Here is a 22631-nt window from a genome sequence, read left to right on the forward strand (position 1 = left end):
TGCTGATTGATTTATTATTACTCAAATCAGTCTCCCTGAAAATTCAGAGACAAGGGTTAAGGATAATCTGGTGGATAGAGGGCCAGGGAGTCAGGAGTGCTGATTGATCGGGCTGGAAATGAAATCAAAGGGAGTCAAAGCTGTCCTCCTGTGCTCAGTCAGTTCCTGGGTGGGGACCACAAGACCAGATGAGCCAGTTTATTGATCTAGGTGGCACCAGCTAATCCATCAGGGTCTGAAAAATATCTCCAGCATCAATCTTAGGTTTTACAATAGTGATGTTATCCCTAGGAACAATTGGGGAGGTTTAGAATCATGTGGCCTCTAACTGCATGACTCCTAAACCATAATTTCTAATCTTGTGGCTAATCTGTTAGTCCTACAAAGGCAGTCTGGTCCCCAGGCAAGAAGAGGGTTTGTTTTGGGAAAGGGCTATCATCTTTCAAAGTTAAACTATAAACTAAATTCCTCCCAAAGTTAGTTCAGCCTTCACCCAGAAATGAACAAGGACAGCTTGGAGGTTAGAAGCAAGATCAAGTCAGTCAGATCTCTTTCACTGTCATAATTTTCTCACAGTTTTAATTTTTGCAAAGACAATTCCACTGTGTGGAGAACAAACTGTACGGGTTGAGAGTGAAAGCAAGGAGACCAGTGACAAGGCAACTGCAATAATCCAGGAGGGAGATGATAGTGACTTGGATCGGGGCTGGTGGTAGCAGTACTGGCAGTGAAACATGATGGAATTCTGGATAATTTTGAAGACAAGGCCGACAAAATTCACTGAAGGACTGGCTGTAAGGTGAGAGCAAATGGGGAAAGCAGAGGATGATTCCTGTGATAAATGGCTTGACCTACTGGAAGGCCAGTGTTGCCATCTACTGAGATGAAGAAGGCTATGGATGAAGTGGTGGAAGTGGGAATCAATTACTAGGTCCTTTCCTCCCTAAGGAGGTGGCTATAAGAAGAGGAACAACAATAGTATGAGGAAATGGTATTTTGGCTGCTTCATGCCAATGGCCTATTCCATCTGCAGTCTGTCTCTGTCAATGGCCCAGTGGCATCCTCTAAAATGGCAACCTCACGAACCTGGAAATGGAAAATCCCAATCACCCACATTTATTTAGGATTACCATCTCATTTATTTACATCCTACTTGAAAAATATTTTTCTTTTCCTTTAATGAGTTTTATAAATTTGCTACTTGATGTTCTGTAGCACTTTCTTCTACTTAAAAATTTCTTCTGGGCACAGTGGCTCACACCTGTAATCCCAGGACTTTGTGAGGCATGCGTGCAGTTTCAGCTACTCAGCAGGCAGAGGTGGGAGGATTTTTTGAGCCCAGGAGGCAGAGGTTGCAGTGAGCTGAGATCACGCTACTGCACTCCAGCCTGGGCAAGAGTGAGACCCTCCCTCAAAAAAAATTTTGTTTGCACCATTTTCAAGGTTAGAGTGCATTCCTTATTTCTATGATTCTTGGATATCATGAATCTATGTTGTCCTAGGCATGCCCTTATTTTATTTTATTAAAAAAAATTTTTGGCCAGGCAAGGTGGCTCACACCTGTAATCCCAGGACCTCGGGAGGCCAAGGCAGGCGGATCACTTGAGCCCAGGAGTTTATCAGCCTTGGCAACATGGCAAAATTCTCTCTAATAATACCAAAACAATTAGCCGGGCATGGTGGTGTGTACCTATAGTCCCAGCTACCAGGGAGGCTGGGGTGGGAGGATCACCTGAGCCTGGAAGACAAGAAGCTGCAGTGAAACCCTGTCTCAATCAATCAATCAATAGAGATGCAGTCTCGCTATGTTTCTCAGGCTGGCTGGCCTCAAGTGATGCTCCCACCTCGGCCTCTCAAAGTGCTGGAATTATAGGCATGAGCCATGGTGCTGGGCCTGTTCTTTATTTTAGGTTTTGACATTATTCTTCTCAATATCTATTTACAATCATTTCTGATTAACAGTTTGTGTATACTGTATATATTATCTCATTTAATTCTCACAAAGCCTGTGAGATAGCTAATACAGAAACCAGCCTAATTTTATGGATAAGAAAAACAGGCTGGGCGTGGTGGCTCAAGCCTGTATCCTCAGCATACTGGGAGGCTGAGGCGGAAGGAACATTTGAGGGGCCTGGGAAATATAGGGAGACACTGTCTTTAAAAAAAATGTGAAAATTTTATCCGGGCATGGTGGCACATGCCTGTGGTCCTAGCTACTCGGGACACTGAGGTGAGAGGATTGCCCTTTTAAAGCAGAAAGGTGAAGGCTGCAGTGAGCCGAGATCCTACCACTGCACTCCAGCCTGGGTGGCAGAGCAAGACCCTGCCTCAAAAAAAAAAAAAAAAAAAGAAAAGAAAAGAAAAGAAAAACAAAGAGAACTTGAATTAGTGACAAAATCAGAGCTCAAATATATCTCCTGACTCAGTATGTTTTCTATTGACCACTTTCTTTCTTATTTTCTCATTTCTTTCATTGTATTTGTCCTTCTCTGACTCTTTTAATTTGGTTTTATCCTTAATATTAGATGCCAGAGCTACTTGCCATTTTCTCTAGGAAGATTTTTTAAATAAGGACAAGAAAAGACCTCATAATTTTATGACTTATTTCAAATAGTTTTCCTGACAATGTTCAAAAATTTTTTCAGGCTATTTTGTTTAATTTGTTTTAGGAATTGCAGGAACAGCAGGATTAATGTTTTAATAAAATGGTTTACAATGGCTACTTAGTCTTCTGGTCATTCTCTTGACTACATCAATTATAATATAATCGAATACATCAATTACAATCTAAGTTATTAAGTTAATCTAAGTTATTTCCCTCTAAATTAGCTTACATTTGTATAAAATAAAGTTGATTTCCTATGTTTCTACTTGCACAACCATGTGAAAATTTCCTGTAGGTCGTCTTTGGCATTAAATTATCCATGAGTGCTTATATTACCTCCATAATAATTAAGCTGTTGGAATTTCTAATAAAGGATAATTTCATTGGCCAAGGCAAGTGATTTTTCGGGCAAACATAATGAAATCTAAATACTCTCTGAAAGTCTTTTGAGTGTGATAAATGCATATTCAAGTCAAGGGAGAAACAATCAGATTTTTCAAAAGGTCTTTCATAAAGTGTCACACCAAAAATTAGCAACAAAATAAAAAAAAAATCACCACAGTATGGAAGAACAGTTTGTCATGCCAGGTCGTGGAATTACAGATAGAAGATAAATAGTCAGTGTAAATTGGCTTATTTTGACAGATACAATCAAAATAATTTTTTCTATAAATGATTTGACCAAGTTGGTAGAAACGTCTCTAAATTATTAGGCCATGCTACAGTTTCTCTTTCTTGTTTCTTTGGAATTCCTCTTCTAGTGTGGATTAACTGCCTGACTTCCTGGAATTCTTCTTAGTGTAGTCTTTTCATTTGTTTTCACACAACTGAACTTTCTCCTTCCTATACTCCAGACTTTCTTGCCTGCCTTATTTCACTCTATTCCCTGTTCTTGGAAGGTCTTTATCTCTTAAAAGTTAAGCTTGTAGTGCTTGCTTTGGCAGCACATATACTAAAATTGGAACCATACAGAGAAGATGAGCACGAACTCTGTGCAAGGATGACACACAAATTCGTGAAGTATTCCATGTTTTTAAAAATTAAAAAAAAAAAAAAAAAAAGCGTTTAAAGCTTGGGATGGTAGTTGGCACCTGTAGTCCCAGCTACTGGGGAGGCTGAAGCAGGAGGATCATGTAAGTTCAGGTGTTCAAGGCTGCTATGCACAATGATGGAGTCTGTGAATAGCCACAGCACTTGGGCCTGGGCAACATAGCGAGGCCACTTCTCTTTAAAAAAAAAAAAAAAAAAAGTTGAGCTTTTAGAAGTCCTTTTTGATTTACTAGCCAAATTGCTCTCTCATTGATTCCACAACACTGAATTATCTTTTTTAAAAATTTATTTTTAAAACCTTTTTATTTTGCTCCCTCCCACTCCCCTCCCCCTTTCCCTACCCTCCTCTTCTCTTTTCTTTTTCTTTCTTTTTTTGAGACAGAGTCTCGCTCAGCCGCCCAGGCTGGAGTGCAGTGGCGCGATCTCGACTCATTGCAGCCACCCTCTCCCGGATTCAAGCGATTCTCCTTGCCTCAGCCTCCCAAGTAGCTGGGATTACAGGCGCCGCCATCATGCCGGCTAATTTTTGTATTTTAGTAGGGACGGGGTTTCACCATGTTGGCCAGGCTGGTCTTGAACTCCTGACCTCAGTTGATACGCCTGCCTCAGCCTCCTAAAATGCTAGGATTACAGGCGTGAGCCACTGCGCCCGGCCTTTTCTTTCTTTCTTTTTTTTTTTTTTTTTTTTTTTGAGACGGAGTCTGGCTCTGTCACCCAGGCTGGAGTGCGGTGGCGCGATCTCGGCTCACTGCAAGCTCCGCCTCCCGGGTTCCCGCCATTCTCCTGCCTCAGCCTCCGGAGTAGCTGGGGCTACAGGCGCCCGCCACCGCGCCCGGCTAATTTTTTGTATTTTTAGTAGAGACGGGGTTTCACCGTGGTCTCGATTTCCTGACCTTGTGATCCGCCCGCCTCGGCCTCCCAAAGTGCTGGGATTACAGGCGTGAGCCACGGCGCCCGTCTTTTTTTTTTTTTTTTTTTTTTTTTTTTGAGAAGGGACTCACTCTGTCTCCCAGGCAGGAGTGCAGTGGCACAATCCCAGCTCACTGCAGCCTCCACCTCCGGGACGCAACCCCACCTCGGCCTCCCTGGTAACTAGGACGACAGGGCGCAGGCACCATGCCCAGTTAATTTTTGTATTTTTTGCAGACAGGATCTCGCTATGTTGCCCAGACTAGTGTCAAACTCCCGGGCTCAAGCAGTTCTCCTGCCTTGGCTTCCCAGGCATGAGCCACCTAGCCTGGCCTGTATTATCTTTTCTGGAATTCATCTCGCTTACTGGATTGTCAGCCTCTTCTGGAGAGCAATTTGTACTCCTAATTCGCTTATTATAGTATCTCAAAGCATGTATTGTTTAATCAAATTAGGGCTGATCAATGAGAAGTTACCCTTCGGATACACTGTCCCATGACTTCTCAGTCCACCAACAGTCCTTCTTAGGCCCTTGGCTTTCCCATGCCACTTACACATTGTTTCAAAACATTTGAGTGCGTACCATTTAGATTACTCAAATACGAAAAGGGAAAACGGTACGCACACATTTCAGGTACTCGTCAAAGATGAGTTGGACGCTGGAGGTAAAATAAAAAATGGGCCTACCATTTAGGGAGGTGTGACGAAGTGACATCACTATTGCGTTAAAACCCGAGGGCCCACTGGGTCACCTCCATTTTATTCAGGTTTCGGAATCTCGGTCATGTGAGCTAACTTAAAAGGTTCAAGAGTGGTTACCTGCCCACCCGTCATAATCACTTCCCAATTCCTTGAAAACTTCGGGTTCCTAGGCTGCCAGCGCCGAGCGGAGAATCACCCTCCCTGCGGCGGCCCAGACTGGAGCTGCCCGTTCCGTTCCGTTCCGTTCCGCCCCGCCCCACTGCATGCTGGGAGTCGTAGTCCCGGCTGGCAGCGTCCGGAAGGACGGGAGGGCACGGGAGTGCAGCCCGCCCATCTGGCTACTGGAGGTCACGTTCCCTAACTGATCCCTTGGTTCTGTCGGGTGGAGCCTTCAGCGTGCACGGCGAGATTTGACTTTGCCACCGTCTCTCTTGGGTTTCAATAAAGTTTTCCTCTTCCTCTCCTCGTACGGAGTTCAAGATGGCGGCCTCCTGGTCGCTCTTGGTTACCTTGCGCCCCTTAACACAGAGCCCGCTGAGAGGGAGATGTGTTGGGTGCGGGGCCCGGGCCGCCGCTCTCGCTCCTCTGGCCACCGCCCCTGGGAAGCCCCTTTGGAAAGGTCAGTGACTGTGCCATGAGTAGTCCGAGCCGACTGCATATGACTGGAGAAGGCTCTGGGGTCACCCTCCCTGTCCGATCTACCCCAGGTGTCTCCTGCTTTCACGAAGCTAAGGGCTCCTCGAGAGGTGTTTCCATTTCTCTTGACCTTTTATACTGTCTGTGAATGAGCCCTGAGCACTGAGGGAAATAACCCTGAGTGACTTTCATTTTGAGGGTCAGAGGTCGACTCAGAGTGTCTTCCCTCCGGGACATTTAGAGAGCTGAGCCCAGTGGGAGTGCCTGACTTGCAGTGATGCAGGTGTGGGGTTGGGGCCTGGGGACCCCTACCCTCTGCGTTTTCCAAGCTCTCGGGGCTGGTGACTTACGGGCACTGGAGGAAGAGCCGCGCCTGGGACCTCTGCAGGCCCTGCTGTCTCTCGTGATTCTGGGAAAGAAGGTCCACACGCATTCTCAGATTTAGGGATCGATTCTTGGTGTTCTTTTAAAGTCACTAGAGGCTTCAGTGGAATTATTTTGTCACCGGGCTTTCCTTCTCCCTGGCTTCCTTCATTCAGTTATATGTTCGTGAATGAATGAATGTATATTCTGAGTAACCAAGTCAAGAGTGCCAGTTTTACTGCTCTATTCCTATACTCGCACAAAACTGCACGTTTTTCAAAGGCAAGGACATTGTGTCATTGTTTCCTAAGCACTTAGCGCAATGAGTGGTACCTGATATGCAAATATGATTTTTGAATGAATGAATGAAATTATTCTCATTGTCTCCCTGATCCACATACTTGTTTTCCTTTTTCTCAAATTCAAGCAACCCCTGTAATATACCTTAATAGATTGATGACCTTAATAAAGTATATACCTTAATAAATAGATTCTTATTGATTAATTTAGCTAAAAATATGACAATCTTTGACCCTTATCATCAATGCAGTTGAAATTAATACTAGAACTTTGATTACATTACCTTACGTTTTTATCGAAAGATTAGCATAATGCACTTAGTATAATGGAATAGGCTCCACACACTGCCTAGGGGGTAGCCCTGATCTGCTGGAGTAGTCATTATAAATAAATAAATAAATAAATGTATAATGGAATATTCTGGTAGTGTAAGCTGTGGATTATAATATGAATTTTATTTTTCGTTTTTGGTAGTCAATAAAAGCAAATAGTATAAATTTCAACAGGTGCAAGAAAGAATATGGCAAAATGTAAGGCTTTCTTCTATCCCTATCCCTTAGCTGCTTAGTTTTTCTCCTCAGAGGCAATCTCTGATACTAGTTTCTTATGTATTCTTCCAGATACATTCTGCGTATGTACAAGCATATACATATAGAGCTAACCGTTTTAAAAAAATAGAAGTAGTAACATGCTGTACACATTATTTTGTGTATACAGCAGTTAATTCTGTTAATTGTTAATTTCTTTTTAAATTTAGTAGCTTGGAGATCATTCCATATCAATACCATATCAATTTCATATTAATAGAACTGCCTTGTGTTTTAAGTTTTAAAAATAGTATTCCATTCTATGTATATACCATGATTTATGAACATTAAGATTTAAGGACCATCATTATAACATATAAAATTCACGGAATGCTTATTCTGTGTCATACAATATGCTAAGTACTTTCTGCATACGTTATCTTATTATTCCTCATTATCCTTATTTGGAGATCACGAATCCAAGGTTGCTGAAGATATATGGCTAGTAAGTGTCAGAACTTCTGAATTCAAGTAAAGGCTGTGCTATTAATCTATACTCATATTTTCTGGAATATACAAAATTTAGCCAGTTCTGGGTGTGACGATTAGATGAAAATGCAGTTAGGTTAGAGGTCCATTTAATTGTATCTAAGGATGCTCCCTTCCCCTCTTTATTTTTATTTTGTATATATATATATTTTTTTTTTTGATATGAAGCCTTGCTCTGTCTCCTAGACTGGAGTGCAATGGCATGATCTCGGCTCACTGCAACCTCCACCTCCTGGATTCAAGCAATTTTCCCTGCCTCAGCCTGGGTGGGCGCCTCAGATCACAGATGTCCACCACCACTGGCAAATTTTTGTATTTTTAGTAGAGACGGGGTTTCATCATGTTGGCCAGGCTGGTTTCAAACTCCTGACCTCAGGTGATCCACCAGCCTCGGTCCCCCAAAGTGCTGGGATTACAGGCGTGAGCCACAGCGCCCTGCCCCCATCTTTAAATAAAGGGAAAATTTTAGTTGAAATTTTGTTCAGTATTCGGAGTCTGATTTACAAATCTATTTTCTATCCCTTTCCTGATTTTATTTTTTATTTATTTTATTATTTTTTTTGAGATGGAGTCTCGCTGTGTCGCCCAGGCTGGAGTGCAGTGGCACGATCTTGGCTCACTGCAAGCTCTGCCTCATGCGTTCACGCCATTCTCCTGCCTCAGCCTCCCGAGTAGCTGGGATCACAGGGGCCCGCAACCATGCCCGGCTAATTTTTTGTATTTTTAGTAGAGACGGGGTTTCACCGTGTTAGCCAGGATGGTCTCGATCTCCTGACCTCGTGATCCACCGCCTCGGCCTCCCAAAGTGCTGGGATTATAGGCGTGAGCCACTGCGCCTGGCCCTTTCCTGATTTTTTTGGGGGGTAATTTATTGTTTACATTTCTATTTTATCTTCATTTTTCATCTTTTGAAGTCTACTATTTAGTACAGTGTAATGTGGCTGGGCATGGTGGCTCTCGCCTGTAATCTGGGCACTTTGGGATTCTGAGGGGGGAGGATCACTTGAGCTAAGGAGTTTGAGACCAGCCTGGGCAACATGGTAAAACCCCCTCTCTAAAAACATACAAAACTTAGCTGGGTGTGGTGGTGCACGCCTGTAGTCCCAGCTATTTGGGAGGCTGAGGTGGGAGGATCACTTGAGCCCAGGAAGTCGAGGCTGCAGTGAGCTGAGAGAGATGGTGTCACTGCACTCCAGGCTGGGTGACAAAATGAGACCCTGTCTCAAAAAAAAAAAAAAAAAAAAAAAAAAAAGAAGGAAAAGTGAATGAAACTGAGTTCCAGCCCTTGAGTTCCAGCCCTTGAATAGCCCATAGCCTTGAAAGGCAGATGATATTATGGTAGCCAGCATTTGATGAGCCCCTTCTGTGTTCTAGGCATTTTGCTAGCAGTTTCTGTTTCATAATTTAATCTTCATAAAACCCTATAAAAATTATTGTCTGTATTTTATAGATGAATAAACAGGGATGGTCACCCAAGTTGGATTTTTTTTTCTTTTTCTTTTTTTTTTTTTTAAGTGAGCAGCAGCAAGATTTATTGCGAAGAGCAAAAGAATAAAGCTTCCACAGTGTGGAAGGGGACCCGAGCGGGTTGCCCCCAACTTGGATTTTAAACCCAGGTGTTTTTGCTTCAGAGTCACAAACTTAACTGCTATTTATAATAGTTTTTTAATGTAACAATGAACATTAATAACACATTGTACCATGATCTAAGCCTGTTTAAAGTGTTATAAGACTACAGAGGAGGAAGCAGCTCTGCTTGGAGAGGGGAAGATTTTTTTTTTTTTGAGACAGAGTCTTGCTCGGTCACCCAGGCTGTAGTGCAATGGCGTGATCTCGGCTCACTGCAACCTCTGCCTCCCAGGTTCCAGTGATTCTCCTGCCTCAGCCTCCTGAGTAGCTGGAATTACAGGCGTCCGCCACCACACCTGACTAATTTTCATATTTTTAGTAGAGAGGGGGTTTCAACATGTTGGTCAGGCTGGTCTCAAACTACTGACCTCAGGTGGTCCGCCCATTTCGGCCTCCCAAAGTGTTGGGATTACAGGTGTGAGCCACTGCGCCTGGCCAGATTTTTTATTTCTAGCAAAAGTATGGATGTGAGCTGTACCTGGCCCTTATTGGTTTATGGTCACTGAGAGAGCAGCTAGAGATGAAGCTGTAAAGGTGTGCTGATCTGGTTGAGAAGAGTCTCTTACAGTATGTTAAGATGTCTAAGCTCAGTGGGACACTAGTGGAAGTTTCTCAGGAATAGAAGTGATCAGATCTGTTTTAGTGTGATTGTTCTTGTGGCCACCTGAAAAACAGATCAGAAATGCCTGGATGGGAGAATACTGGAAGCTGGGTGATTATTTAGGAGGAAGTTGAAGTAGATAGAGTATTAGGGAGTGGTTTAGGGGCTGAATTACTGCTGTGGTGAAGGAGAGCAGGGCAGCAGAGGGAGGGAATTCAGAGACACTTCTTTGATAGAATTAACATACTTGGCCAGGCACAGTGGCTTATGCCTGTAATCCCAGCACTTTGGGAGGCTGAGGCTGGTGGATCACCTGAGGTCAGGAGTTCGAGACCAGTCTGGCCAACATGGTGAAACCTCGTCTCTACTAAAAATACAAAAATTAGCTGGGCATGGTGGTGCATGCCTGTAATCCCAGCTACTTGGGAGGCTGAGGCAGGAGAATCGCTTGAATCCAGGAGGCGGAGGTTGCAGTGAGCCAATATCACACCACTGTGCTCCAGCCTAGGGGACAGAGCAAGACTCTGTCTCAAAATATAAAATAAATAAAATAAAATAAAATAACATAAAACTTGGACATACTTAGAGGAGACAAGGAAAGGAAGGAGTGAAGGTAAATTTAGGTTTCCTATTGCAGGTGACATAATAAGTAAAAAGTAAAACAATAAAAAAGCAATTTAGGTTTCTGGGTTTGGGCAATTTAATCAAAAGAAACAAAACAAAAATGAAACAAAATGGTAGCGCCAAAGGATTTTAGAGGGAGATTCAGTTTGGGGCTTGTTAAATTTGAGGCATTTTTTTATAGTTCCAGGTAAATAAGTCTAGTTAGTTGTAGGACACTTGGGGATCTGAGATTAAGAAAGAAAATATGAGGTATTGGGAGCCATGAAAATAGAAGAATGAGCCTGGGAATCTATGTGTAGGATGAAATGAGCCTGTGGCTTGTGCCTGAAATCCCAGCTACTCATGAGGCCAAAGCAGGAGGATTGCTTGAGGCCAGGAGTTTGAGACAAGCCTGGGCAACATAATGAGACCCTGTCTCTAAAAAAAGAAGAGAAAATAAAAGCAAAAGCAAAAGCTAAGGGCTAGTGCTTGAGGAAACTTGCCATTCTGTGAGCAGAAGAAGGGGGCCTTATAGAGTGGTCTTAGGAGACTAGGAGAGAAGCCAGGGAGGGAAATGTTCATAGGTTTTCTAAAACCTAAAAATTAGCATATCTGAAATCCCTTTTCTTTAAGCTAACCTTAGAAATTAAATGTGTTTCATAGAAGCAAGGTAATATGAGGATCACATCTTGTGATTTCTTTTTATTATGCTGACAATATCACAATATTATATTTTTAGGTGCTTGTATTAAATGATGATTCATATTTAACTCCATCATCTCTTCAGTATATGTACACAGGAGTTTATTCTCTGTTAGGGGTTGTTTTTTTTTTTTCTTTTCTTTTAAGTTGGAGTTTCGCTCTTGTCACCCAGGCTGGAGTACGGTGGTGTGATCTTGGCTCACTGCAACCTCTGGCTCCTGGGTTCAAGTGATTCTCCTGTCTCAGCCTCCTAAGTAGCTGAGACTACAGGCATGCACCACCACTGCCCAGCTAATTTTTTTGTATTTTTAGTAGAGATGGGGTTTCGCCACGTTGGCCAAGCTGGTCTTGAACTCCTGACCTCAGGTGATCTGCCCAACTTGGCCCCCCAAAGTGCTGGGATTACAGGTTTGAGCCACCAGGCCCACCCCCCGATTAGGTATTAATGTGAGTAGAACTAACCCTCCTCAGCCATATGAATTGGTATAGTTTATTATTTATTTATTTATTTATACATTTATACATATTTTGTTTCTCTTTTACATGTTACTTGCCAAGGTACAATTTATTAGTAGTACATATTACTAGTTAAGAAAATAGTCTTTGGACTTATTTTCTGTTTCCCTTAACACTCACTGGTTATAGCATCTGAACTTGCTTTTGTTTGTTTGTTTGTTTGTTTTTTTGAGATACAATCTCACTGTTGTCCAGGCTGGAATGCAGTGGAGTGATCTCGGCTCACTGCAACCTCCGCCTCCCAGGTTCAAGCGATTCTTCTGCCTCAGCCTCCTGAGTAGCTGGGACTACAGGTGCACACCATCACGCCCAGCTAATTTTTTTTTTTTTTTTTTTTTTTTTGAGGCAGAGTTTCACTCTTGTTGCCCAGGCTGGAGTGCAATGGCACGATCTTGGCTCACCACAACCTCCGCCTCCCAGGCTCAAGCAATTCTCCTGCCTCAGCCTCCCTAGTAGCTGGGATTATAGGCATGCGCCACCACGCCCAGCTAATTTTGTATTTTTTTTTTTTTTTTTTTTTTTGAGACGGAGTCTCGCTCTGTCGCCCAGGCTGGAGTGCAGTGGCGCGATCTCGGCTCACTGCAAGCTCCGCCTCCCGGGTTCACGCCATTCTCCTGCCTCAGCCTCCCGAGTAGCTGGGACTACAGGCGCCCACAACCGCGCCCGGCTAATTTTTTGTATTTTTAGTAGAGACGGGGTTTCACCGTGGTCTCGATCTCCTGACCTTGTGATCCGCCCGCCTCGGCCTCCCAAAGTGCTGGGATTACAGGCGTGAGCCACCGCGCCCGGCTAATTTTGTATTTTTAGTAGAGACGGGGTTTCTCCATGTTGGTCAGGCTGGTCCCGAACGCCCGACCTCAGGTGATCCACCCGCCTCGGCCTCCCAAAGTGCTAGGATTACAGGTGTGAGCCACTGCGCCCGGCCAATTTTTTGTATTTTTAGTAGAGATGGGGTTTCATCGTGTTAGCCAGGATGGTCTCGATCTCCTGACCTCGTGATCCGCCCACCTTGGTCTCCCAAAGTGCTGGGATTATAGGTGTGAGCCACCACGCCTGGCCTGAACTTAACTTTTTATTATCCAATTAGATGAATATCTTTATGTGAAACTTATTTCATGTTTCTTGGATTCTTGTTAATATTTATTGTATTAGAAAAGAAGGTCATGTCTATTCCTGAGACTGATTATCTTTATGATAATGGAGGATTTTATAGATCATTATTTTTTTAAAGTATAGCATAGCTTACTACTTAGGCATAGCTAGTACCCTGGATGTAGTTCTGGGGTGGAGGGAGGAGGAGGTGTAGTAGAATGTGCCCAAAAGTAGAACTGATAAAAAGAAAATTCAGAGGCCTAGAATGGATTATTGATTTACTGTAGATTAGCACTGCTTTATACTTCAAGAGCTTTATTCTCTTTAAGTAAATGACGAATATTTAAATAGGATATGACTACTTTCAGATTTGTCTTTTCACAAGAAGTACCACAAAAATAATAGATGTCAGGGTCCAGAAATTGGTAGTTTAGCCTAGGACCTGGTGCAGTGATATGCTCTGAAGTTCTCTGACAAAAAAGTCATTTAGAGCTGGGCACCGTGGCTCACGCCTGTAATTCCAGCACTTTAGGAGGCCGAGGTGGGTGGATCACCTGAGGCCAGGAGTTCAAGACCAGCCTGGCCAACATGGTGAAACCCTGTCTCTACTAAAAATACAAAATTAGCCAGATGTGGTGGCACATGCCCATAATTACAGTAACTTGGGAGGCTAAGGCAGGAGAATTGCTTGAACCTTGGAAGTGGAGGTTGCAGTAAGCCGAGATCACCTCCATTGCACTCCAGCCTGGGCGACAAGATTGAAACTCAGTCTCAAAAAAAAAAAAAAAATGTCATTCCGCTTCTGGCTGAGTATATTCAACACTTGTTTTCTTTCTTTGTTTTTTTTTTAAGACCAAGCCTCACTCTGTTGCCTGGGCTGGTCTTGAATTTTGTGGAGTTTATTTATTTATTTATTTATTTTAAGTGAAAGCAAATTTATTAAGAAAGTAAAAGAATGAAAGAATGGCTACCCCATAGACAGAGCAGCCCCAAGGGCTGCTGATTGTCCATTGTTATGGTTATTTCTTGATTATATGCTAAACCAGGGGTGGATTATTCATGGTCCTTTTTTTAGACCATATAGGGTAACTTCCTGACATTGCCAAGCATTTGTAAACTGTCGTGGTGCTGGCGGGAGTGTAGCAGTGACGCCAACCAGAGGTCACTCTCATCACCATCTTGGTTTTGCCTGGCTTCTTTACTGCAAGTTGTTTTATCAGCAAGGTCTTTATGACCTGTATCTTGTGCCAACCTCCTGTCTCATCCTGTGACTAATAATGCCTTAGCCTCCTGGGAATGCAGCCCACCAAGTTTCAGACTTATTTTACCCAGCCCTTCTTCAAAATGGAGTTGCTCGTGTTCAAACGCCTCTGACATTTCCCCCACCCCCTTTTACAAGGAAACCCTTAATCCTAAGGGTTGAAGAGAAACAAAGATCCATCTTCTGCAACTTCTTGAGGCTGAATAGGGGCAATGCTATTCCTGCCTAACTATTAGGGTCTCTTGTATTCAGGGTAGAGAGGAGCTCAGTCAGAAAGCGTCGATATGGCGAGGGCCACTCATAACTTTTGAGTTCTGACAAAAGGTGATATCTGGAAGATTAATAACTGTTCAATTTAAGAGAACATTGAGTAAGCTTATCCTGCATTCCTTCACAAAGAGTACAGTAGCAATATATTCCATAATAGTCAGGTAAAATAAATAAAATAATTCCAAGTAAAGGAACTTAGAAGGTTTTCCATGAACTGGGCAACTATTGGAACCAAGCTGATGTGCTTGTTCTGTTGCCCAGGCTGGAGTGCAATTGGCATGATCTCAGCTCACTGCAACCTCCCTCTCCCAGGTTCAAGTGACTCTCCTGCCTCAGCCTCCTGAGTAGCTGGGATTTCAGGTGCCACCACCATGCCCTGCTAATTTTTGTATTTTTGGTAGAGACAGGGTTTCACCATGTTGGCCAGGCTGGTCTCAAACTCTTGCAGGTGATCTGCCCACCTTGGCCTCCCAAAGTGCTGGGATTACAGGCGTGAGCCATCACTCCCAGCCCTAGACTAGAATTTAATAACAGATATACCATAGTTCTTGAAACATCATTTTTCTCTCTAGTCTCCCATTTTTACTAAAGACAAATCATGGTAAGACCGATTTGCTTTATTATACTTGGCCTGATATTTGTATGAAGTACAGGAAAAATAATTATTTTTCATATAGGCTTTTAAAATTGGCTTTGATGGAACTCTGTTCCATAGAAGGAATCTCAGGTAAGACTTTTTTTATAAAAGCCGAGCCCAGCCATGGGTTTGTACCCTCAAATACCTATGAGTTGAGTAAACACCTCTTCTCTTGAGGTTCCAAGATAACTTGGGGCTCCTGGGCCTGTACTAACCCTGTGTAGGGACTGTGTAGACAAGATATGAGGCCAGTCTCTAAAGGAGCTTTTATTGGCTCTGTAAGTCAAGTTTGATTCCTTAAAGGAAAGCACACCACTTCAGTCAAAACCTTGGTAAAATAACCAGTTTCTCCAGTTGTGCCCTGTTACGAATGAAAACAGATTATTATTGCACTTAAGCAAATAACTATTGCCATAAGTTAAGATACTCACTAATTGTTTTCCAGTTCTGGAGAAATCAGGTAGAGAGAAAAAATTATGCTCTAAATTTTGTTTACAGGAGTATACTTTACTTAATTCTGCTGTCAATAGCTCAAAAGATAAGTTTCCTTGACTCTGGAAATTGGAGTTTCGCTCTGTCACCCACTAAAACTTCCGTCTCCCAGGTTCACGTGATTCTTGTGCTTCAGCCTCCTGAGTAGCTGGGATTACAGGTGTGAGCTGCCACACCCGGCTAATTTTTGTGCTGTTAGTAGAGATGGGTTTTGCCATGTTGGCCAGGCTGGTCTCGAGCTCCTGATCTCAAGTGATCTGTCTGTCTCAGCCTTACAAAGTGTTGGGATTACAGGTGTGAGCCACCACGCCTGGCCTTTTTTTTTTTTTCTTTTTAAAATTAGAGACATGGCCGGGCGCGGTGGCTCAAGCCTGTAATCCCAGCACTTTGGGAGGCCGAGACGGGTGGATCACGAGGTCAGGAGATCGAGACCATCCTGGCTAACACAGTGAAACCCCGTCTCTACTAAAAAATACAAAAAAAACTAACCGGGCAAAGTGGCGGGTGCCTGTAGTCCCAGCTACTCGGGAGGCTGAGGCAGGAGAATGGCGTGAACCCGAGAGAAGGAGCTTGCAGTGAGCTGAGATCCGGCCACTGCACTCCAGCCTGGGTGACAGAGCAAGACTCCGTCTCAAAAAAAAAAAAAAATAAAATAAAATAAAATAAAATAAAATTAGAGACACAGTCTCACTATGTTGCTTGCACTGGTCTGGACTCCTGGGCTCAAGCTTTTCTCCTGCCTTGGCCTCCCAAAGTGTTAGGATTACAGGCATAAGCCACCATGCCCAGCCTGGTCTCTAATTTGAGCTCAAGTGATCCTACAACCCCAGTCTCCAGTAGTAGACTTAAGGTGTGCTCTACCCCACCTAGCTCTATCTTCTCTCCTAAAAGCGTTATGGATGCTACCTCTTCCTGCTGTCTTTTGCTTCCGTTGCCCAAGGTTCTCTATTGAGGACCATTTCTACTCCTTGCCTGGAGATACCTGATACTTTAATCTCCAGAATCTCTTTCATAATCTCCTTTAACCATACTGCTTATCCTGCTTATTTCTTCTCTTCATTGTTCCCATCCCAGAAGCTACTCTATCAACATGTTATCTATCCATACTCTTGACTAGGTGGCAGTTTTCAACAAGTTTTTAAGCCTGAACATGTAATTCGTTCCTCCATTTCTTCATAATATAATTTAAATGCAACTCCTATGGATTCCATTTTGTTTTTTTTTTTTTTTTTTTGAGACGGAGTCTCGCTCTGTCGCCCGGGCTGGAGTGCAGTGGCCGGATCTCAGCTCACTGCAAGCTCCGCCTCCCGGGTTTACGCCATTCTCCTGCCTCAGCCTCCCGAATAGCTGGGACTACAGGCGCCCGCCACCTCGCCAGGCTAGTTTTTTGTATTTTTTTAGTAGAGACGGGGTTTCACCGTGTTAGCCAGGATGGTCTCGATCTCCTGACCTCGTGATCCGCCCGCCTCGGCCTCCCAGAGTGCTGGGATTACAGGCTTGAGCCACCGTGCCCGGCCGGATTCCATTTTGAAATTCTCATTTATATGTGTGTGTGTATAAAATTTAAACTAACATAACAAATGAATGGGTTTAAAAATCTTTTGAAAAAAATTAGATCCTTTAGATGTCTTTATTAAATAGTATGTGAACAGGGTGAATATTAAGGAGTTACTCAGTATGCTGGGCCATGCCTATAATTACTTCAGAATAGCTTTATTCAGATTTTTAGTCATTATTTTACTGATTTGTTATCATGAAATTTAAAGTACTATTTTTTTCCTTTTGTAAAGTTATACACATTGGCACATTTAAGATTAACTAGCTTCTGAAGGAAAAGAATGATAACCAGAAAGCATTTAGTTTTAATTTTCATAATTTTTCTATTTAAATCAAAAGCACCCTTTTAAAGTCCCTAACTCAGCCTTTTATAAATAAAGTAAATCATCTTGCAATGCATTCCTTGATGATGGCTTATGTTATTTTTCTAAAGAAAGAGTTTAATTAAGATTTGATTTTCTTCTGTCCTGTACTTTGTTTATTCATCACAGAATGAAACATAGGTCTTTAATGTCAATGGTAAGTCTGACTTTTTGGGTCATTGATGACCACTGCAGTTTTCAAAAAAGCAACTGAATATTTATCTTTTGGGTATAATTAGAACATAATAGAGCATAAAATGGGCTGCCAATGACCTTAGTATGGTCTTCTGTCATTGCAGGAGAACATTTCTGGTCAGTGGCCACTGTTTACAGTTTGTTAAAATCAACACAAATGTACAAATAACTCATGAATAATTGTGAACACAGTATTTAAATGGATGTTTAATAAATATGCATTAAAAATCTAATTACAGTAATGAAGTTTACAGCTGAAATTTTAATCCAGTCCTTTAGAAATATTAAAGTGCTTTTCCTGATTGTGCATTTTTCTCAGAGCAGTTGGATAAACATTTTAAACTGGAAATCTGAATTCCTTATATAGTTTTGATTTCATTTAACTAAGCATGTGTTCTTTTTGGCAACCGTCTTCTTTCTCTTTGTGAAGAAGTGAAGCTCCTTTATTCCATAACTGTTACTTTGAAGCATTTTGATCAGTTCTGTTTTAGGAATGGTGAACATATGGGATACCAGATGACTAATAAAACCTGGTCTGGAAAAGACTAGATTGCGATTTTTGTTTCATTCTGCAGTACTGGATCAATCATTTGATTTGGTATTTCTATTTCTCATCTGTAGAATGAGATTCATTTTCCTACCTTCCTTGCAGGTCATTTATGAGACTCAAATAGGTTATTATGTGAGAAAGTCTTTTGAAATAATCAGAAATGTTACATAAATGTATGTAATTGAAATATTAACCGTGACATGCCAGAGGTGGTGGATTCTAGTCAGTGAGTAGAAATGGAATGAACTCAACTTTACACAGAATTTCTAGAGCCATTTTAATTCTGGAGAGGCTCATTATATTAACAATGGCCAAGGGCCTAGTCTGAATTCAGTGCTTTGAATTCCAGAAAATGCAGTTTTGATTTTTCTGAGATTGTGCAAAGGGCTGCTGTAGATAACCAGGGATGGTTTTTGTTCTCCTGGACTTCGCTACCTTTCCTCTGGATACTCTGAACACCTAGAGGTTCTTAGAAATTATGAATTACCTCTTTTTTGAGACAGAATCTTGCTCTGTTACCCAGACTGGAGTGCAGTGGCATGATCACGGCTCACTGCAGCCTCAACCTTCTGGGCTCATGTGAGCCTCCTGACAGCCTCTCAAGTAGCTGGGACCACAGGCACAAGCCACCACCACTATGCCCGGCTAATTTTTGTATTTTTTTTCTTGAACCTCTAAATCTATAATTTTTTTGGGCAGGGGTAGAGGCAGGGCTTCAGCATATTGCCCAGGCTGGTCTCAAACTTCTGGGCTCAAGTAGTGTGCCCGCCTCAGCTTCCCAAATTGCTGGGATTACAGTTGTGAGCTACCACATCAGGCTACGAAGTACTTCTTTTGCCATTATGTTTCAAAGAAAGCTGTTGAAATTTGATTTATACTATGCAGGTAAACTATCTTCATTTAGTAAGAAATGGATACTGGTTTCAAAAAGAACTGGAGTGATTGGTGATTGTGAATTATTTGTTGCACAGCAAGATCTAAAGATGGCTTTTTTTTTTTTTTTTTGAGAGTTGTGCTTTGTTGCCCAGGCTGGAGTACAGTGGTGCGATCTTGGCTTACTGTATCCTCTGCCTCCCAGGTTCAAGTGATTCTCCTGCCTCAGCCTCTTGAGTAGCTGGGACTACAGGCGCCTGTCGCCACACCTGGCTAATTTTTGTATTTTTAGTAGAGATGGGTTTTTGCCATATTGGCCAGGCTAGCCTTGAACTCCTGACCTCAGATTATCTACCCACCTCATCCTCCCAAAAGGCTAGGATTACAAATGTGAGCCACTGTGCCCATCCTCAAGATGGCATTTCATGAAGAAGCATAGAGTATTAGCGCTACAGAGGGCCTCTGGGCCATATAGTCAAACAGTGTTAGACATGTAGCTTCTGCCTTAACTGCTTCTTTTTGAGGCATCCTATTGATTTTTGGATAGCCTTAATTTTGAGAAAACTCTTAAGTAGGATGGAATTTGAGCACTTATGTAACTTCTCCCCATTCATCTTGAATTTTTCCTCAGGTACAGTATATATAACACTAATACTGATTCCATGTGTGACTGTTCTTTTAACATATCAAGACTGATAATATTTCATTCATTTATTTACTCATTTACTCATTGTTTATCAAATTATTGGGTGCTACCTTGTCCCAATTCCATTTAATCACCTTTAAAACATTAAAGGCTTATTGTATTTCTCCCATTCATTCATTCATTTCCCAAGCGCTTCTTGCTGCCATCCATATGCTACATGCAGGATGCTGGGATGCTGTATGCTAAGTGTCTTGTTAATGTCAGCAGTCTTTTGTGCTCTCCGTCAAGTCTCACAACATAATTTCTAGATCCTTGAACTCTTCCCCTTCTTGAGATTACTATCTACTTTCTGAATGACACTCTGAAAATGTGACCCCCATATCACAATATATTCCTTCAAATACGGTCAGCCTAGATCCCTGTTGTAGGTTACATTTTCTGTGTCCTGTTGCATTAACTTTTGGTGGTCAGGTCACATTCATATCTTACTTGCAACTCTTAGAGTTATTAAAACAGGTCTCTCCTGTTTGTATTTGATTTAATATTTTTTCTATTTAAAAAACTTTTTTTTTTCTTTCTTTTTTTTTGAGATGGAGTCTTGCTCTGTCACCCAGGCTGGAGTGCAATAGTGTGATCTCAGCTCACTGCAACCTCTGTTTCCTGGGTTCAAGAGATTCTCCTGCCTCAGTCTCCTGAGTAGCTGGGATTACAGGCACATGCTACCATGCCTGACTAACTTTTGCATTTTGAGTAGAGACGGGGTTTCACAATGTTGGCCAGGCTTGTCTAGAACTCCTGACGTCATGATCTGCCCAACTTGGCCTCCCAAAGTACTAGGATTACAGGCGTGAGCCACTGCACATGGCCTAAAAGTAAATTACTTTTAATTGTAAAAATACTACATCATGTTTACAGTAGAAAATACAGAAAAGACAACTGCTGTTAACTTTAATTTTTCTTTTTTCTTTCCTCTTTTTTCTTTTTTTTTTTGGAAACAGGGTTTTGCCCAGTCGCCCAGGCTGGAGTACAGTGGTGCGATCACAGCTCACTGCCACCTAAACCTCCCAGGTTCAAGTGATCCTCCCACCTCAGTCTCCTGAGTAACTGAGACTACAGGCGAGCACCACAACGCCTGGCTAATTTTTGTATTTTTTGTAGAGATGGGGTCTCACCATATTGCCCAGGCCTATAGTACTGCTATGAATGTGTTTGTACATATCTTTGGTGCATATATGTATGCTTTCTATTGGGCAGATACCAAATAATCGAATTGCTGGATCATGTTTTATACATATGTTCAGCTTTAGTAGACAAGGCCAGTTTTCTGAAATGGTTATATCAGTGTATCTTTCCATTAGCAGTGTGTGAAATTTCAGTTACCATGCATCCTCACCAACAGCTGGTATTCTTTTTAATTTTAGTCACTCTAATAAGTGTGTACTGATATCTCATTGTGATTTTGTTTTGCTTTTCTCTGATACATTTTAAAGTTAAATACTTTTTTATATATTTACTGGACATTTGGATAGGCTCTTTTGTGACATGCACATTGTCTGTTTCTTAATGAGTTGTAGTTCTTTATATAATCTTGATGTAAGTCCTTTGTCAGATACATAGATTGCAAGTATTTTCTCCCAGTCTGTAGCTTGCTTTTTAATTTTATTTTTTCATTTATCTCTTATCTTGTAAGTGGTGTAAGGCCAGCTTTTTCATTAAAAAAATTTTTTTTTGAGATTACATCTCTCTGTGTCATCCAGGCTGGAGTGCAGTGGTACAATCATGGTTCACTGCAGCCTGGACCTCCTGGGCTCAAGCAGTCCTCTCATCTCAGCCTCCCAAGTAACTGGGACGCCAGGCATGTGCCACCACACCCAGCTAATTGTTAAAATTTTTTATAGAGACAGCATCTCTCTATGTTGCCCAGGTTGTTCTTAGACTCCTGGCCTCAAGCTGTCCTCCCACCTTGGCCTCTCAAAATGTTGGGATTACCGGCACGAGCCACTGTGTCCAATTTAGCATTTTCATTGCTAATGAAGTCTTTTCATGAACAGAAGCTCCAAATTTTATTTTACTTATTTAATTTTAATTTTTTTAGAGATGGCGTTTTGCTCCGTCGCCCAGGCCGGAGTGCAGTGATGCAGTCATAGCTCACTGCAGCCTCAAACTCCTGGGCTCAAGCGATCCTCCCACCTTAGCAAGTAGCTGGGACTACAGGGTTGTGCCTAGCTGAAGAAGTTCTAAATTTTATTTTATTATTTATTATTTTTTTTTTTTTGAGACAGAGTCTCACTCTGTCACCCAGGCTGGAGTACAGTGGCACAATCTCGGCTCACTGCAAACTCTGCCTCCCCAGTTCAAGTGATTCTTCTGCCTCAGCCTCCTGAGTAGCTGGGACTACAGGGGTGCGCCACCACGCCCAGCTAATTTTTTGTGTTTTTAGTAGAGATGAGGTTTCACCATGTTGGCCATGCTGGTCTCGAACTCCTAACCTCAGGTGATCTGCCCGCCTTGGCCTCCCAAAGTGCTGGGATTATAGTCGTGAGTCACTGCACCCAGCCAAGAAGTTCTAAATTTTAGTGTAGTCCAATTTAGCGATCTTTTTGTGTGTGTCCTATTTAAGAAATCTTTGCTTACCTCAAGGTCACGAAGGTATTTTTATATGTTCTTTTAGAAGCTTTATTGTTTTACCTTTCATGTTTAGATCTATGATACCTCTGGAATTCATTTTTGTGTATGATGTTAGGTTAGGGTCAAGATTTATTTTTCTTTGCATGGATATCCAGTTGACCCAGCAACATTTTTTATATAGAGCATCTTTTTTTTTCTGGGCTACCACAGTGCTGCTTTTAACATAAATCAAGTGACCATGTATGTGTGGGCTTCTGTTTTATTCCATTGGTCTATTCTTATACCAGCATCACACAGTCCTAACTTTGTAGCTTTATAATAAGTTTTAATATCTGATTGTATAAGTCCTCCAACTTTGTTCTTTTTCAAGATTGAC

General features: G+C 42.1%; 1 protein-coding gene and 1 non-coding gene across 16 annotated transcripts in view; both read left to right on the forward strand.

Annotated features, from left to right (window-relative positions):
- Positions 1–3533: 3533 nt before the first annotated feature.
- LOC112428531 (U6 spliceosomal RNA) lies at positions 3534–3640 on the forward strand. The gene has a single exon (XR_003020515.1). It is a non-coding gene; the product is annotated as a U6 spliceosomal RNA (small nuclear RNA).
- Positions 3641–5506: 1866 nt separating this feature from the next.
- AFG1L (AFG1 like ATPase) overlaps positions 5507–22631 on the forward strand; it is a 256149-nt gene continuing 239024 nt past the window's right edge. For 14 of the 15 annotated variants that reach the window (XR_011623284.1, XR_011623285.1, XM_071096259.1 and 11 more), the window contains exon 1: positions 5507–5885. Coding sequence is in view for 12 of the 15 variants with exons in the window: in XM_071096259.1 (XP_070952360.1) it covers positions 5747–5885 (139 nt within the window). In the remaining 3 variants the exon portion in view is untranslated. The remainder of the gene's footprint in view (positions 5886–22631) is intronic. The other variant, XM_071096261.1, reaches the window with a different exon arrangement.

The sequence above is a fragment of the Macaca nemestrina genome, chromosome 5 (genome assembly GCF_043159975.1).
Source record: "Macaca nemestrina isolate mMacNem1 chromosome 5, mMacNem.hap1, whole genome shotgun sequence".
Classification (NCBI taxonomy): domain Eukaryota; kingdom Metazoa; phylum Chordata; class Mammalia; order Primates; family Cercopithecidae; genus Macaca; species Macaca nemestrina.